Source organism: Entelurus aequoreus, linkage group LG17 (genome assembly GCF_033978785.1).
Source record: "Entelurus aequoreus isolate RoL-2023_Sb linkage group LG17, RoL_Eaeq_v1.1, whole genome shotgun sequence".
Classification (NCBI taxonomy): Eukaryota; Metazoa; Chordata; class Actinopteri; order Syngnathiformes; family Syngnathidae; genus Entelurus; species Entelurus aequoreus.
In genome coordinates, this window is record NC_084747.1 from 8,859,098 (window position 1) to 8,877,141 (window position 18,044).

The window sequence follows — 18,044 nt, forward strand, 5'->3', positions numbered from 1 at the left end:
TCTCCGAACAACCATAGCATGCGGTCCTCGTCTTTTTGCTTGGTTTCAAGTACATTTGCGCATGCGCTAGAAGCCCGCAACTTCCGTTTCCTACTCCACAGCAGTGATTTTTCAAAATAAAGGCATTTTAATCTTGTTTTAAAACAATGGTTGGCAAAAGTATCTAACATCAAATAATGGACAACTACTGTTTGAAAATTAAAAAATATATATATACAAGCACGTGCACAGACTTTTTTGATGGCTGTTGTTCAAACCAGAAAAAGGGCAAACATTGAAGAAAAAAAACCATACATTTTAAAACAAGATGAAATTGCCTTTGTTTTGAAAAACAGCTGTTGTGGAGTAGGAAACGGAATTTGCGGGCTTCTAGCGCATGCGCAAATGTACTTGAAGCCGAGCAAAAAGAGAAGACCGCATGCTATGGTTGTTCGGAAATTCTTCGAATTCACGATCTTAAAGTCATATGATTCACAGCAGATATAGCAACAAATATCTCAATTGGTATTTTCCAAAGCCACGAAACGTGCATTGAGTTTGGAGCGATATCTGAAGTGAAGATTGAAGACGTGATAGAAGATGGACGACTACTGCTATGCTAAGATGGCGACGTCCGCTAAAAGAGAACATGAAAGAGAATCAGCGCCACCAACTTCCAGCAAATCACCAACGGAGATAAAGACGAAAGATGAAGGTGAGTGACTTGAAGTTCTGTAAATTGGAAGCTAATTTAAGACCTAAAGAAAGCCTTCCTGAGAAATTAGCCGACTTTTCAACAATGTCAACAAAGAGCCGCCATGATTGTTAGCTTGAAGAAGGCATCCATCCATCCATCCATTTCCTATCACTTGTCCCTTTTGGGGTGGTGGGGGGTGCTGAAGCCTATCTCAGCTGCATTCGGGCAGAAGGCGTGGTACACCCTGGACAATTCGCACCTCACCACAGGGCCAACACAGATAGACAGACAACATTCACACACTAGGGACCATTTAGTGTTGCCAATCAACCTATCCCCAGGTGCATGTCTTTGGAGGTGGGAGGGGCCTATCCCCAGGTGCATGTCTTTGGAGGTGGGAGGGGCCTATCCCCAGGTGCATGTCTTTGGAGGTGGGAGGAGCCTATCCCCAGGTGCATGTCTTTGGAGGTGGGAGGGGCCTATCCCCAGGTGCATGTCTTTGGAGGTGGGAGGGGCCTATCCCCAGGTGCATGTCTTTGGAGGTGGGAGGGGCCTATCCCCAGGTGCATGTCTTTGGAGGTGGGAGGGGCCTATCCCCAGGTGCATGTCTTTGGAGGTGGGAGGAAGCCGGAAGCAGTGGAGTTCACATCAGAGGAGATGAAAGAATGCAAAAGTCCAAATGAAGAAAGTGGAAGAGCAAAACACAATCATAACAACATGTCATATTTTCCTGTTTTGATCGTTTTAAGCATCCGGCAGCAAAAACATTTTCAGAACATTCACTATCTTAGGGCTGGGCGATATGGCCTTTTATTAATATGTGGATATGTTTAGTCCATGTCACGATACACCATATATATGTGGATATGTTTAGTCCATGTCACGATACACCATATATATGTGGATATGTTTAGTCCATGTCACGATACACCATATATATGTGGATATGTTTAGTCCATGTCACGATACACCATATATATGTGGATATGTTTAGTCCATGTCACCATACACCATATATATGTGGATATGTTTAGTCCATGTCACGATACACCATATATATGTGGATATGTTTAGTCCATGTCACGATACACCATATATATGTGGATATGTTTAGTCCATGTCACGATACACCATATATATGTGGATATGTTTAGTCCATGTCACCATACACCATATATATGTGGATATGTTTAGGCCATGTCACGATACACCATATATATGTGGATATGTTTAGTCCATGTCACGATACACCATATATATGTGGATATGTTTAGTCCATGTCACGATACACCATATATATGTGGATATGTTTAGTCCATGTCACGATACACCATATATATGTGGATATGTTTAGTCCATGTCACGATACACCATATATATGTGGATATGTTTAGTCCATGTCACGATACACCATATATATGTGGATATGTTTAGTCCATGTCACGATACACCATATATATGTGGATATGTTTAGTCCATGTCACGATACACCATATATATGTGGATATGTTTAGGCCATGTCACGATACACCATATATATGTGGATATGTTTAGTCCATGTCACGATACACCATATATATGTGTGGATATGTTTAGTCCGTGTCACGATACACCATATATATGTGGATATGTTTAGTCCATGTCACCATACACCATATATATGTGGATATGTTTAGTCCATGTCACGATACACCATATATATGTGGATATGTTTAGTCCATGTCACGATACACCATATATATGTGGATATGTTTAGGCCATGTCACGATACACCATATATATGTGGATATGTTTAGGCCATGTCACGATACACCATATATATGTGGATATGTTTAGGCCATGTCACGATACACCATATATATGTGGATATGTTTAGGCCATGTCACGATACACCATATATATGTGGATATGTTTAGGCCATGTCACGATACACCATATATATGTGGATATGTTTAGTCCATGTCACCATACACCATATATATGTGGATATGTTTAGTCCATGTCACGATACACCATATATATGTGGATATGTTTAGGCCATGTCACGATACACCATATATATGTGGATATGTTTAGGCCATGTCACGATACACCATATATATGTGGATATGTTTAGGCCATGTCACGATACACCATATATATGTGGATATGTTTAGGCCATGTCACGATACACCATATATATGTGGATATGTTTAGGCCATGTCACGATACACCATATATATGTGGATATGTTTAGTCCATGTCACGATACACCATATATATGTGGATATGTTTAGTCCATGTCACGATACACCATATATATGTGGATATGTTTAGGCCATGTCACGATACACCATATATATGTGGATATGTTTAGTCCATGTCACGATACACCATATATATGTGGATATGTTTAGTCCATGTCACGATACACCATATATATGTGGATATGTTTAGTCCATGTCACGATACACCATATATATGTGGATATGTTTAGTCCATGTCACGATACACCATATATATGTGGATATGTTTAGGCCATGTCACGATACACCATATATATGTGGATATGTTTAGGCCATGTCACGATACACCATATATATGTGGATATGTTTAGTCCATGTCACGATACACCATATATATGTGGATATGTTTAGTCCATGTCACGATACACCATATATATGTGGATATGTTTAGGCCATGTCACGATACACCATATATATGTGGATATGTTTAGTCCATGTCACGATACACCATATATATGTGGATATGTTTAGTCCATGTCACGATACACCATATATATGTGGATATGTTTAGGCCATGTCACGATACACCATATATATGTGGATATGTTTAGTCCATGTCACGATACACCATATATATGTGGATATGTTTAGTCCATGTCACGATACACCATATATATGTGGATATGTTTAGTCCATGTCACGATACACCATATATATGTGGATATGTTTAGTCCATGTCACGATACACCATATATATGTGGATATGTTTAGTCCATGTCACGATACACCATATATATGTGGATATGTTTAGTCCATGTCACGATACACCATATGTATGTGGATATGTTTAGTCCATGTCACGATACACCATATATATGTGGATATGTTTAGTCCATGTCACCATACACCATATATATGTGGATATGTTTAGTCCATGTCACGATACACCATATATATGTGGATATGTTTAGGGCATGTCACGATACACCATATATATGTGGATATGTTTAGTCCATGTCACGATACACCATATATATGTGGATATGTTTAGTCCATGTCACGATACACCATATATATGTGGATATGTTTAGTCCATGTCACGATACACCATATATATGTGGATATGTTTAGGCCATGTCACGATACACCATATATATGTGGATATGTTTAGTCCATGTCACGATACACCATATATATGTGGATATGTTTAGTCCATGTCACGATACACCATATATATGTGGATATGTTTAGGCCATGTCACGATACACCATATATATGTGGATATGTTTAGTCCATGTCACGATACACCATATATATGTGGATATGTTTAGTCCATGTCACGATACACCATATATATGTGGATATGTTTAGTCCATGTCACGATACACCATATATATGTGGATATGTTTAGGCCATGTCACGATACACCATATATATGTGGATATGTTTAGTCCATGTCACGATACACCATATATATGTGGATATGTTTAGTCCATGTCACGATACACCATATATATGTGGATATGTTTAGTCCATGTCACGATACACCATATATATGTGGATATGTTTAGGCCATGTCACGATACACCATATATATGTGGATATGTTTAGTCCATGTCACGATACACCATATATATGTGGATATGTTTAGTCCATGTCACGATACACCATATATATGTGGATATGTTTAGTCCATGTCACGATACACCATATATATGTGGATATGTTTAGTACATGTCACGATACACCATATATATGTGGATATGTTTAGTCCATGTCACGATACACCATATGTATGTGGATATGTTTAGTCCATGTCACGATACACCATATATATGTGGATATGTTTAGTCCATGTCACGATACACCATATATATGTGGATATGTTTAGTCCATGTCACCATACACCATATATATGTGGATATGTTTAGTCCATGTCACGATACACCATATATATGTGGATATGTTTAGTCCATGTCACGATACACCATATATATGTGGATATGTTTAGTCCATGTCACCATACACCATATATATGTGGATATGTTTAGTCCATGTCACGATACACCATATATATGTGGATATGTTTAGTCCATGTCACGATACACCATATATATGTGGATATGTTTAGTCCATGTCACGATACACCATATATATGTGGATATGTTTAGTCCATGTCACGATACACCATATATATGTGGATATGTTTAGTCCATGTCACGATACACCATATATATGTGGATATGTTTAGTCCATGTCACGATACACCATATATATGTGGATATGTTGCCTTAGCCTTGAATGAACACTTGATGCATATAATCACAGCAGTATGATGATTCTATGTGTCTACATTAAAACATTCTTCTTCATACTGCATTAATATATGCTACTTTTAAACTTTCATGCAGAGAGGGAAACCACATCTAAGTCAATTTAGCAAAAGTGTATTTATTAAACAGTTATTAAGCAGTGGCACAAACATTCATGTCATTTCAAAACAGAAAGTGCAAGATTGTCAGAGACATTTTAAAACAAGCTATTAGTGCACTTTTGTGCATGATGTCACTAAGATGACATATCAAAACAACACTAAATTAAAGTGCACTTTTTGTATAGAACGCCACTACAATAGTTTAAAACAAATAAAGTGAACTTCTGTGCATGATGACACACAAGATATTTCAATAAGTGTCACATAAAAATGATCTGCATAATAGGACATCAAATAGTGTATGTCCTTCACTATGTGGTAGGTTCCTGCGGACGTCATCTCCTTCTGTTGTTGACTATTTGTTTCATACGGTGTTGATGTGGAAATGGTTGCTTGGGCATTTTGTTGGTGTGGCACCGAACGGAGATGTTGACATGCGGAGTTTCAAGCACTCTTCATTCTCTAGCAGGTGATTTTTCAAATAATGCTACAAATTAGCAGTAACACTACTTTTTGTAGCAACGCTTTTGCCGCATACTTGACAAATTACGGTTGTCTGTTCGACATCTTCCCGCTTGAGGCCAAACCACCGCCAGACGATGGACCCCCTGCTGTTTTTCTTGGGAATATATTATTCTTTGTTACCAGATTCGCACCTTCTTTCTCTCGTATTACCACTCGCACCGCTAGCATCACAGCTAACGTTACCCATGCCGCTACCTGTCTGCTCGGCGAGGGCGTATGACGTTGCACGCGCGACAGTATGTGACGTATGTAAGAAGGTGCGCTTGTTTTATGTCTCAGTGAGAAGGAGAGACAAGAAAGAGTGAGAAGAGCCTGTAGTGTAATGCCCGCAGCTAAAAGCAACTGCGTGAGAACGTATACTCCAATATCACCATATAGTCATTTTCTATATCGCACAGAGACAAACCCGCGATATATCGAGTATATTCCATATATCGCCCAGCCCTACTATATCCTTCAATAACAACAACTACTAATCATGACAAACTTCATGATAGCCAATAACTACTCCTTTGGGACAAATTATGATCCAGAACCTTGTATTTTTAGCCTGAATCTACGGAAGTTTTAGAAGCTGGGTGATAAGCAGATCCAGCAAGTAGCATTTTGCTAAGTGGTGAACAAGGAATACAAACTATGGACATTTTCAAACAAACTGTTTCAACAAATTGTTTCCAAACGGTGCCTGTAACACGGCAGTAAAATGGCTGGTCTAACAAAACAGAAGTCAACTTCATGGACCCACTTGCCGCGGAAGCTGGCTCTCCAATCAGCTGAATAGACTGAATGACTCTACGGTGACGTTTTGGTGGATTTACAAAACTGAAACAATACAAAAAGAAGGTCTCCTCAACACGTACGCGCAGGGAGCGTGTGCACACGTACACAAGTAGCTCCAAGAGAAGCAAATAACAATTTGCAATCGTGTTGTTGTTATGATAGAATATACATTCAATGATCGCTAACGCTAGCTATCCAAATTGCTATTATTAGCTAACAACACCCAATGCTAATGCGCATGCATGTGTTACATATGTACGTAATTACGACATTACGTACGAGGAACTGTGAGGGGGCGGGATATACTGTGTAAAATATTAGAAAAAAATGGTGCCCTCTTTAATAATACTAACACAGACATGCGTAAACGTTTCATTACATACAATAGCACGTACAAATATGCATGAAAATACTCCTACAAACATCACACATGGGACTTTTTGGTAAGTATGAATTGTTTTAGTTCTATTGTAAAACTTAAAAACGTTGCTTGGAGTGACGAATGAAGAATCTGTCAGAATAATTGTATCTAAGTTATCACAAAACTTTGTGTTTCAATGAGTTCCCGGCGAGTGGACAAAAGCTGTCTTTGATCTTACCAATCAAAAGGCTTGTAAAACTCCACTGTGTAGGATGGGAAGCGACATGAAGGTTTCGGTTTCTTTGATCTATTGGAATCCACAGGAAGATTTTGTCTTGACCCGAGATCTACAAAGCGGAGAGGAAGCAGGACCTGACCCCCCTCCAGGCACCTTTTCTTTGAACTGTTTTGTGACCAAAGGCAGCGCCTGTTTACGACCCCCGTCCCTTTAGAAACAGCTGTTGCCATGTAATCAGGGAAAGTCCAAATAAAAGAGGAGGCATACAATCTTTCATCAGAGCGTGGTGGGAGACTGTACAAAGAGTACAGCCCAGACGTTTCTCCTCAATTGAGTTAAATTGAATTCTGTCTCTGTTTAATTCCTTGCTTCTTTGTCTGTTTAATAGATGTCATCAGTGTTTTACCTGACAGTACTGAACAACTATCAGCCCATAGTACTATTTTTCAAAACCGACAGGAAAAGTGTGTTCTTGTTTGTGCTATGGCGCCATCTATTGGACTAGTTGCCTGACTGCACGTGCTGCGGTTTGGAAATGTACTTCCTGTTTTGTCCCCGAACCGAAAATATAACGCGTTTCCTCTACTATTCGTCTATAGTGCTTCTGCTCGAAAGGATTTGTCAGGTTCAAACACTGATGACATCTATTAAACAGACAAAGAAGTAAGGAATTAAACAGAGACAGAATTCAATGTAGCTCAATTGAGGAGAAACGTCTGGGCTGTACTCTTTGTACAGTCTCCCACCACGCTCTGATGAAAGATTGTACGCCTCCTCTTTTATTTGGACTTTCCCTGATTACATGGCAACAGCTGTTTCGAAAGGAAGGGGGGTCGTAAACAGCCATTGCTTTTGATTCCAAAACAGTTCAAAGAAAAGGTGCCTGGAGGGGGGTCAGGTCCTGCTTCCTCCGCTTTGTAGATCTCGGGTCAAGACAAAATCTTCCTGTGGATTACAATACATCAAATAAACCGACACCTTCATGTCGCTTCCCATCCTACACAGTGGAGTTTTACAAGCCTTTTGATTGGTAAGATCAAAGACAGCTTTTGTCTGCTCGCCGGGAACTCATGGCAACACAAAGTTTTGTGATAACTTAGATACAATTATTCTGATAAGTACAGTGGCATCAAGACTAGTCTTCTTTGAGAGGGTCCTAATGACAGCAGTTTTAGGACCTTTGGAAATGTTCCAGTCTTTGGAAATGTTCCGGTCTGAAGCGAGATGTTAACTCGAGGAGAAAATTGTAACAAATTGTTCGGGCACAGACTTTAAAAATCTGGTGGGCAGATATCGAGGCAGCTTAACGATGGACTTTGACTGTGGATGAGCTTCTTTGACTGTTTTGTCAGTGACAGGAGTGGAAAGTGCTAACTCTCGTTGTTTGGCTGTCTGCAGAGTAGCTATTTGTTTTCTGGAAATGATTGCATTTTGATAATGTCTTAAACTTTATCATTCAAGAATATTGCAAACTCATTGCACTTTGATGTAGAAATTAGTTCTAAGGGAAGTGAAACCGGGGGATCTTTTAAAGCAAACAAGGCACAGGAGTTGTTACCACAGTTTGTTATGATTTCAGAAAAAATAATTTACCCTTGTTCTTCGCAAAGTCTGGTTGAACACATCTAATCTTGTAATAAGATTGGAGCTTTATCTTGCGACATTTTTGTTCGGCTCTGCAGCACTCCCTTTTCTGTGCCCAGACCTGGTCTTGGTTTCTCCATGGCGCCTTTTTGCTTACTTTTAACCATTCTAACATTAAAGGCCTACTGAAATTATTTTTTTTTATTTAAACGGGAATAGCAGATCCATTCTATGTGTCATACTTGATCATTTCGCGATATTGCCATATTTTTGCTGAAAGGATTTAGTAGAGAAAATCGACGATAAAGTTCGCAACTTTTGCTCGCTGATAAAAAAAGCCTTGCCTGTAGCGGAAGTAGCGTGACGTCACAGGAGCTAGTATTCCTCACAATTCCCCGTTGTTTACAATGGAGCGAGAGAGATTCGGACAGAGAAAGGGATGATTACCCCATTAATTTGAGCGAGGATGAAAGATTCGTAGATGAGGAACGTTACAGTGAATGACTTGAGAGGCAGCGATGGACGTATCTTTTTTCGCTCTGACCGTAACTTAGGTACAAGCTGGCTCATTGGATTCCACACTCTCCTTTTTCTATTGTGGATCACGGATTTGTATTTTAAACCACCTGGGATACTATATCCTCTTGAAAATGAGAGTCGAGAACGCGAAATGGACATTCAGTGCCTTTTATCTCCACGACAATACATCGGCGAAATGCTTTAGCTACGAGCTAACGTGATAGCATCGTGCTTTAACTGCATATAGAAACAAAAGAAATAAACCCCTGACTGGAAGTATAGATAGAAAATCAACAATACTATTAAACCGTGGACATGTAAATACACGGTTAATGCTTTCCAGGCTGGCGAAGGTTAACAATGCTGTGCTAACGACGCCATTGAAGCTAACTTAGCAACCGGACTGCACAGAGCTATGCTAAAAACATTAGCTCTCCACCTACGCCAGCCAGCCCTCATTTGCTCATCAACACCCGTGCTCACCTGCGTTCCAGCGATCGGCAGAAGGACGAAGGACTTCACCCGATGCGTTTGGCGGCCCGGAGACGTAGGAAGTCAAGGTGAAGTCGGCGGCTAGCCCGGCTAGCGCGGCTTGCGCTCCAACAAAGTCCTCCTGGTTGTGTTGCTGTAGTCCGCTGCTAATACACTGATCCCACCTACAACTGTCTTCTTTGCAGCCTTCATTGTTCATTAAACAAATTGCAAAAGATGTCCAGAATACTGTGGAATTATGAAATGAAAACAGAGCTTTTTGTATAGGATTCTACGGCGTACCATAACGTCCGTTACTCGGACTTCGTCACGCGCATACGGCATCATACCGCGACGTTTCAGCCGGATATTTCCCGGGAATTTTAAAATGTCACTTTATAAGTTAACCCGGCCGTATTGGCATGTGTTGCAATGTTAAGATTTCATCATTGATATATAAACTATCAGACTGCGTGGTCGGTAGTAGTGGCTTTCAGTAGGCCTTTAACCCTTGTGTAATGTTCATATTGTTGTTACTCAGCCAGCGTTTGTGGGTCTGATGGACCCGTTGCATTTTGTGGCTTTTAATGCCTCACAATCAAACACTTTTATGTTAAAATACTGAACAGATGTTTGTTGGGATAAGGTAAACGTCTGTTCAGTATTTCAACATAAAATTGTTTTATTGTGAGGCATTAAAAGCCACAAAATGCAACGGGTCCATCAGACCCACAAACGCTGGCTGAGTAACAACAATATGAACGTTGCACGGAAAATTTCTCCGCCAGTTTCTGCATCCCACAGGGATTCTTCTTTTGTGTTTCTGCACCTGCGGTTCCCACACAAGGTTGCAACATTGTTTGTCAACACTGCCTGCTCTCATTTTCTCGCACATTTGACCCTCTGATGTTCCGTGTACCTACACTCTGTCCTCCTCCTGTCTAGGCCTGCTGTGTGTGTGTGTGTGTGTGTGTGTGTGTGTGTGTGTGTGTGTGTGTGTGTGTGTGTGTGTGTGTGTGTGTGTGTGTGTGTGTGTGTGTGTGTGTGTGTGTGTGTGTGGTACACAAAAAAATCAATTTCCACACTTCTATTAGCCCCGGACATCTTCTATGTAATAGAAATGTGTAGGGGGGGGTGTATGGTGTGTGGTCATTAAATATGTATTCTGATATATGTTCTTCACATTAAATGAGCCAAAGTCAGTGAGTCTCAGTTTGAAAAATGTATTAATTGTATCATTTTTTTTATTATAAAAAAATGAAAACGGGTCCCACAGACCCGAACACCACACAAGGGTTCTGGTTGTGTCGTGTCTCAAACACATAGTTGAAGTCAGGTGGACTAGTTTCAATCGTAACTGCATTTGCTGGGTTTTTGCGTTTACATTTTAGTCAAAAACATAAAATGATTGATTGAAAATGATTTGTTACTTCAAGATCTGGCGTTGAGTACTGCGTGCTACAGCGGGTTGAGCGCATGACGGACTCTGAAACAGAGGTTGCCCTCTGCAAAAGTAAGGAGAGAAAGTTATTTTAGGTTAATTAATGCATTCCTTGCTCAAGACTGTGAATACTACCCGGATTTTGACATTACTACTGACAGTAACTGTCAGAATAATTGTATCTAAGTTATCACAAAACGTTGTGTTTGAGTGAGTTCCCGGCGAGCAGACAAAAGCTGTCTTTGATCTTACCAATCAAAAGGCTTGTGAAACTCCACTGTGTAGGATGGAGAGCGACATGACGGTGTCGGTTTCTTTGAAGTATTGTAATCCACAGGAATATTTTGTCTTGACCCGAAATCTACAAAGCGGCGGTTGTTTACGACCTTTTCTTTGAACCGACCTTTTCTTTGAACTGTTTTGTAACCAAAGGCGGCGGCTGTTTACGACCCCCGTCCCTTTAGAAACAGCTGTTGCCATGTAATCAGGGAAAGTCCAAATAGAAGAGGAGGCAAACAATCTTTCGTCAGAGCATGGTGGGACACTGTGCAAGGGTACAGGTCTACGCGCTCTCCTCATTGAGCCAAAATTAATTCTGTCTCTGTTTGATTCCTTGCTTCTTTGTCTGTTTAATAGATGTCATCAGTGTTTGAACCTGACAGTAACGTCTAACTTTACGCCGCGTGGGTCTTCGAATCTCTATTTGGACGTCTGTATGGGGTTTTTCCAAGTACTCCGGCTTTCTCCCACATTCCCAAAATATTCACGTTAGGTTAACTGAAGACTCTAGATAGATATTTTCCGCTATGTTTGATCGAGTTTGTTTATGCTAACAGCTGATTGACCTGAAACGTATCACTATCATCGATCACGTTCATACAATCGACCGGACCTATGGACAACACAAAGATTATGCACCGTAACGTAACACATTCAACGTGTTTGTGTTCCTCAGACATCCAGCAACTGATTAGTCATTCTGAAGAACTTCCGTCTGAGCTGCAGGGGGTCAGCTCCACTTTGAAGCAGGAGACTTCACAGCCACCTCACATTAAAAAGGAAGAGGAGGAACTCTGGATCACTCAGGAGGAAGCTGATCTCACCAAGCTGCCACTGACTGTTGTCTCTGTGAAGACTGAGGATGATGAAGAGAAACCACAAGTAGACAACCTCTTAGCTCCACTATCAGATAGTGAGGCTGAAGACGAGGTTGAAGTAACGTTGAGCAGCGATGCAGACTGTGAAGGTGACATGAGGACTCACGCTGACAAAAAACACGCCGACTGCTCGAAAAAGAAGACGTGTAAAAAAACTTTGAGCTGCATGGTTTGTGGTACAAGATGTACAAAAGAGAGCCGTTTGGCTATACACATGAGAACACACACAGGAGAAAAACCATTTAATTGTTCAGTTTGCAGTAAAAGCTTTTCTCAAAATAGCGGTTTGACGCTGCACATGAGAACGCACACAGGAGAAAAACCATGTAATTGCACAGTTTGCGGTAAAAGCTTTTCTCTAAAGAATCCGTTGATTGTACACATGAGAACACATACAGGGGAAAGACCATTCAATTGCTCTGTTTGTGGTAAAAACTTTTCGCACAACAGCAGTTTGACCGAACACTTGAGAACACACACAGGAGAAAAAGCTTTTCTTTGTTCAGTTTGTGGGAAAAGCTTTTCTCGAAGAAGACAGCTGATTCTACACATGAGAACACACACAGGAGAGAGGCCATTTAATTGTTCAGCTTGCTGTAAAGGCTTTTCTCATAGGTGGAATTTGACCAAACACATGAGAACACATGCAGTCGAAAAAATATTTAATTGCTTAGTTTGTTGCAAAAGCTTTTCTGAGAAAGGTGATTTGACTGACCACATGAAAACACACAAAGGAGAAAGACAATTTAATTGTTCAGTTTGCAGTAAAAGCTTTTCTACTAATGGGAATTTGACTCAACACATGAGAACACACACCGGAGAAAAAATATTTCATTGTTCAGTTTGTTGTAAAACCTTTTCTCAAAAGGGCAGTTTGACTTACCACATGAGAACTCACACTGGAGAAAGACCATTTAGTTGCTCAGCTTGTAGTGAAAGCTTTTCTTACAAACAGGGTTTGACTCGACACCAAATGAAACACACGGGAGCGAAACCATTCAGTTGTTCAGTTTGTGGCAAAAGCTATACTCGAAGGAGCCGTTTGTCCGGTCACCTAAGAACACATAGTAAGTAGAAAAGATTTAAAAGATAGAAACATTTTGGTGTTCTGTTTGCGGTAAATGTCATTCACACACTCACATTAAAGATTAAAGTACCAATGATTGTCACACACACACTAGATGTGGTGAAATTTGTCCTCTGCATTTGACCCATCCCCTTGGGGAGCAGTGGGCAGCAGCGGCGCCGCGCCCGGGAATCATTTTGGTCATTTAACCCCCAACTCCAACCCTTTGTTGCTGAGTGCCAAGCAGGGAGGTTATGGGTCCCATTTTTATAGTCTTTGGTATGACTCGGCTGGGATTTGAACTCCAACCTACCGATCTCAGGGCGGACACTCTAACCACTAGGCCACTGATGTCTAATCACATGAGAACACACACGGGAGAAAAAAACAGTTACTGTATTTTCCGGACAATAAGTCGCAGTTTTTTTCATAGTTTGGCCGGGGGTGCGACTTATACTCAGGAGCGACTTATGTGTGATATGATTAACACATTACCGTAAAATATCAAATATTATTTATCTCATTCACGTAAGAGACTAGACGTATAAGATTTCATGGGATTTAGCGATTAGGAGTGACAGATTGTTTGGTAAACGTATAGCATGTTCTATATGTTATAGTTATTTGAATGACTCTTACCATAATATGTTACGTTAACATACCAGGCAAGTTCTCAGTTGGTTATTTATGCCTCATATAACGTACACTTATTCAGCCTGTTGTTCACTATTCTTTAGACATTTTAAATTGCCTTTCAAATGTCTATTCTTGGTGTTGGCTTTTATCAAATACATTTCCCCCGAAAATGCGACTTATACTCCAGTGCGACGTATACATGTTTTTTTCCTTCTTTATTAAGCATTTTCGGCCGGTGCGACTTATACTCCGGAGCGACTTATACTCCGAAAAATACGGTACTTAATTTAAAGCGAAAGCTTTTCTATGGACAAAATTTGACTCAACACAGAATTAAACACCCTGGAGAAAACTCTTTCAGTCGTTGTGTTGGCAGACAAAGACATACCTGATACATGAAACCACACAGTAGAAAAAATGTTTAGTTGCTTAGTTTGTTGGAACATATTCACCCAGAAGACAGATATAGTAAAACACACGAGTACACACGCTAGCAGTTTTTGACTAGAATGCACAGAAAATGAAAAGGCGTGTGTGCTTCTCTCACTTAAAGGCCTACTGAAAGCCACTACTACCGACCACGCAGTCTGATAGTTTATATATCAATGATGAAATCTTAACATTGCAACACATGCCAATACGGCCGGGTTAACTTATAAAGTGCAATTTTAAATTTCCCGCCACACTTCCGGTTGAAAACGTCTAGATATGATGACGTATGCGTGTGACGTCACGGAGGGAACAGAAGTATGCGGACCCGATTGGATCCAATACAAAAAAGCTCTGTTTTCATCCCAAAATTCCACAGTATTCTGGACATCTGTGTTGGTGAATCTTTTGCAATTTGTTTAATGAACAATGGAGACTGCAAAGAAGAAAGCTGTAGGTGTGATCGGTGTATTAGCGGCGGTCTACAGCAACACAACCAGGAGGACTTTGAGATGGATAGCAGACGCGCTAGCCGCCGACCTCACCTTGACTTCCCCCGTCTCCGGGCCGCCGACCGCATCGGTGATCGGGTGAAGTCCTTCGTCTCTCCGTCGATCGCTGGAACGCAGGTGAGCACGGGTGTTGATGAGCAGATGAGGGCTGGCTGGCGTAGGTGGAGAGCTAATGTTTTTAGCATAGCTCTGTGAGGTCCCGTTGCTAAGTTAGCTTCAATGGCGTCGTTAGCAACAGCATTGTTAAGCTTCGCCAGGCTGGAAAGCATTAACCGTGTAGTTACATGTCCATGTTTTAATAGTATTGTTGATTTTCTGTCTATCCTTCCAGTCAGGGGTTTATTTATTTTGTTTCTATCTGCATTTGAGCCCGATGCTATCACGTTAGCTCCGTAGCTAAAGTGTTTCGCCGATGTGTTGTCGTGGAGATAAAAGTCACTGTGAATGTCCATTTCGCGTTCTCGACTCTCATTTTCAAGAGGATATAGTATCCGAGGTGGTTTAAAATACAAATCCGTGATCCACAATAGAAAAAGGAGAAAGTGTAGAATCCAATGAGCCCTTGTACCTAAGTTACTGTCAGAGCGAAAAAAGATACACCCTGGCGTCCTGCACTCTAACCCTTCACTCTCACTTTCCTCATCCACAAATCTTTCATCCTCGCTCAAATTAATGGGGTAATCGTCGCTTTCTCGGTCCGAATCGCTCTCGCTGCATTGTAAACAATGGGGAAATGTGAGCAGCCCTTCCTCCTGTGACGTCACGCTGCTTCCGGTACAGGCAAGGCTTTTTTTTATCAGAGACCAAAAGTTGCGAACTTTATCGTCGTTGTTCTCTACTAAATCCTTTCAGCATAAATATGGCAATATCACGAAATGATCAAGTATGACACATAGAATGGATCTGCTATCCCCGTTTAAATAAATAAAAATAATTTCAGTAGGCTTTTAATCACATCAATCATACTCATACCCACGCCCTCTGCAGTTGACTGTTCACGGTGCACTATAGTGGGTCACAAGGGATATGGTGTGGGTGGGCGGTTTGAGAGAGCGTCTGAATCCCTCCTCCACAGTTTCAGTCTGAAGACCATAGGCCTGTTCCTTTTGCTCGCCACCCCTTTGGGACCTGGCCTGAAGAACAGGGCCAAAATCCCAACCAATCGTCACGTGACACACATTTGCAGTGTTCCCGCCATGAATAACAGTTTTAGTGTGCACAGTTCATACTTAAATAGCACTAGCTGTACTGGAAATATCTAGCATCTTACAAATATTAACATTGCCACAATATAAGTATTATAGTTTATATTTACAATTGTTCTTGACAGGCAGACGGACGGAGACGGCTGGGAGGGTGTAAGGAACAGTGTAATTTGGCCTGTCGCCACCATCACGTCTCCATCTCATCGCTGCCTGGGGGGGGCAATAGACTACAAACTGTGGTGAAGTAGGCCGGCTTCGTCGCGTGAAGAAGCCTACAATTTTTGGTTGTGTTTTCCGCTCCGTATGCTGAATGGCAATATACGATATATATCTCGATATTTTTTCCGTAAAGTAAAAACAAAACACAAAACAGTCCTAGTGACCTGAGATACTAAGTATGTCACTATTTTGTCTTAGTAAGTCAATATTTACTAAGTCCAATTAATGACTTACTGTAAATAAGCATTTGCAATAAGCGTTTGAAAAAAAAGAGTTAAAAGTAGGGCCACATGCTGACATATGCTCAACTCATGCTTAATTTATTACATCATTTGGGAAGCCTGTTTTTATTATGTAAATGTTATATTTGTATCAACATGTGATAGCAGGGACCCTGCCATTCCAAACTAGGCTGCTACATTACTAATGATTCATGTAACTATAGCTGAAAAAATAGTACACTAGCAATAGGAGAGACTATTCATCCCTGAACACCATGGAGTTCATGTAGGCTTTATGATGCAGTTACATTATTATATCAACTATCAGAGACAGAAACTCTTTATTTAACATAATGTCCTTTTTTGCTGCTTCAACACAGAAAATGGTAAAGTGAAATAACTTAGTAGTTAACTGTAGGTCAATAATGCTTGTCTTTCTCTCAGACGGACAGGGCTTTGCTGTCCGTAACACTCATACACACACGCACGCATGCATACACCGCAAAATGAGCTAACGTTACGCTAAAAGCTAGTTAGCCTTCACCTCAAGGACTGCGAGCGAGCTGATCTGCCGCTTATATTTCTAGAAGGTCAACGGGCTCATAGTGATGTTGCTAGTAGTTGACTGGGAGGTGTTTATTATCATTTGGGGAGAGTCCGCTGCATTATGCTTACCTGCTAAACGCCTTTCTGCTAACCCGCACCGTCTCTGCCTGCCTCTGCCGTGAGCACTGACTCCATGCGCTCTGAATACGCACTGCTGATTGGCTGTTACCGCTCTGCGTGTAACCAATCAGATGGTTGTGTGTGTGGGACAACAACAAAGCGCTGCGGGAAACCCTGTATATATATATATATATATATATATATATATATATATATATATATATATATATATATATATATATATATATATATATATATATATATATATATATATGTGTGTGTGTATTACATGTATTTGTATATATATATACATGTATTTGTATATATGTGTGTGATTATCATTATGCAATGCATTATGTTGTACTCAAATACTATAAAATACATAAACAAAAGGGACAAGCGGTAGAAATTGGATGGATGGAATTGTAGTATCATGTAGCAATGACGATTAAAAATGAAACTTTGAAAAACAGGCAAATTTGAGTACCCAAAATAACCACATAATGTGGACAAATAAACATTAATGCAGTAGGAACAAAAGTCATAAATTGCACACAAGACACTTAAAAGTTACAAAGTCTTGTTACTCTAACTTTCCAATAAGGCAATTGTTTATATTCATTGCTTTCTGAAGCTTATGAAGGCTAAAGACACGACAACGTAAGACATGTTCACTGTG

The 18,044-nt window shown here is 40.5% G+C and overlaps 1 protein-coding gene across 1 annotated transcript; it reads left to right on the top strand.

The window, feature by feature from the left end:
* The first annotated feature begins 395 nt into the window (after positions 1 to 395).
* On the top strand, positions 396 to 13,526 carry LOC133632253 (gastrula zinc finger protein XlCGF57.1-like). Its single transcript, XM_062024589.1, has 2 exons — positions 396 to 694; positions 12,210 to 13,526. Exons 1-2 carry the CDS (start codon positions 580 to 582, stop codon positions 13,484 to 13,486), a joined length of 1,392 nt encoding a protein of 463 aa, XP_061880573.1. The 5' UTR covers positions 396 to 579; the 3' UTR covers positions 13,487 to 13,526.
* The last annotated feature ends 4,518 nt before the right edge of the window (positions 13,527 to 18,044 follow it).

What these genes read in the sequence shown, in the direction of transcription:
- LOC133632253 (XM_062024589.1), top strand. Translation starts at nt 580, where the DNA reads ATGGACGACTACTGCTATGCTAAGATGGCGACGTCCGCTAAAAGAGAA. An exon ending in GATAAAGACGAAAGATGAAG is followed by an intron (nt 695 to 12,209) that starts GTGAGTGACTTG and finishes TGTGTTCCTCAG; the next exon opens with ACATCCAGCAACTGATTAGT.